This window comes from Octopus bimaculoides, chromosome 3 (assembly GCF_001194135.2).
Source record: "Octopus bimaculoides isolate UCB-OBI-ISO-001 chromosome 3, ASM119413v2, whole genome shotgun sequence".
In the NCBI taxonomy this organism is placed as follows: Eukaryota; Metazoa; Mollusca; class Cephalopoda; order Octopoda; family Octopodidae; genus Octopus; species Octopus bimaculoides.
Window position 1 is genome coordinate 90,486,633 of NC_068983.1, and position 952 is coordinate 90,487,584.

General features: G+C 38.9%; 1 protein-coding gene across 7 annotated transcripts in view; it reads right to left on the reverse strand.

Moving 5' to 3' along the window:
• LOC106882308 (epidermal retinol dehydrogenase 2) overlaps positions 1 to 946 on the reverse strand; it is a 45,501-nt gene extending 44,555 nt beyond the window's left edge. For 4 of the 7 annotated variants that reach the window (XR_001410981.2, XR_001410980.2, XR_008263695.1 and 1 more), the window contains exon 1: positions 524 to 943. Coding sequence is in view for 4 of the 7 variants with exons in the window: in XM_014932939.2 (XP_014788425.1) it covers positions 524 to 804 (281 nt within the window). In the remaining 3 variants the exon portion in view is untranslated. Of the gene's footprint in view, positions 1 to 523 lie in introns of all 7 variants that reach the window. The other 3 variants (XM_014932940.2, XM_014932938.2, XM_052966315.1) reach the window with 3 other exon arrangements.
• Positions 947 to 952: the final 6 nt, after the last annotated feature.

The following is a 952-nucleotide window of genomic DNA, read 5'->3' on the forward strand; positions in this document are numbered from 1 at the left end:
AATATACTTCAACACACGAAATCACATAAAAAATCTTGCAAACCAAATCCAAAAACGAAATATATATATATATATATATATATATATATATATATACAGGTATATGTGTGTGTACATATATATTATACATACACGCGCGCGCGCTCAGACTGTCATCGTACATATTTGTTACATCGCCGTTGGTTACTGGCTTCTAATGAGCTAAATACTTAAATACTAGTTCGCTGAATTTTCGACAAGTGGAAGTGATAACAAAGGATCTGCGTAACCTATAACATAAGGAATGACTATATTCGTAAAACCCCCATTTTTCGGTTCTTCTGCCTATGTTTATATCTTTCTCCGATATACATCAGCGAAAGATACACACGCATACACTCATACATACACACCATATAATTTTTGGTTCAATCTCACATTGCGCTTTTTAAACCTTAACGGCTAAAAATTGGGACGTGAGTAGATTCAATATTGGTAATAAGTGATAAGGTAGATACGAAGAGATGTGAGCAACTAAAGTTACCTTAAGTCACAGTAGTACGGATAAGCCTTAGCCCCTGCCTCCGTAACCAATTGGGCTGTCTTCTCGTTTTCTGCTTCATCAATGTCCCACAAGACCAGGATACAACCACGTCGAGCAAAAGCGAGGGCAAGGCCCCGTCCGATGCCATTAGCAGAGCCAGTGATCAGGACAATTTCATCTTTTACATCTTTATACTTGGGTGTGATAAGGAAATTCCACACCGCTGCCACGCAAGCGATGACTATGTCTCGTAAAAGAAATAGAATTTCAACTATCAACATTGCAGCGTGTTGTTGCGTCGTTTTCTTTCGCTCTTCCACACTCAAATAAACAAATGGGGTTCTGGAGAAGAGAGAGAGAGAGAGAGAGAGAGAGAGAGAGAGAGAGAAGGAGAGTGAATGAGTGATAAAGATAGAGATTAATGAGAGC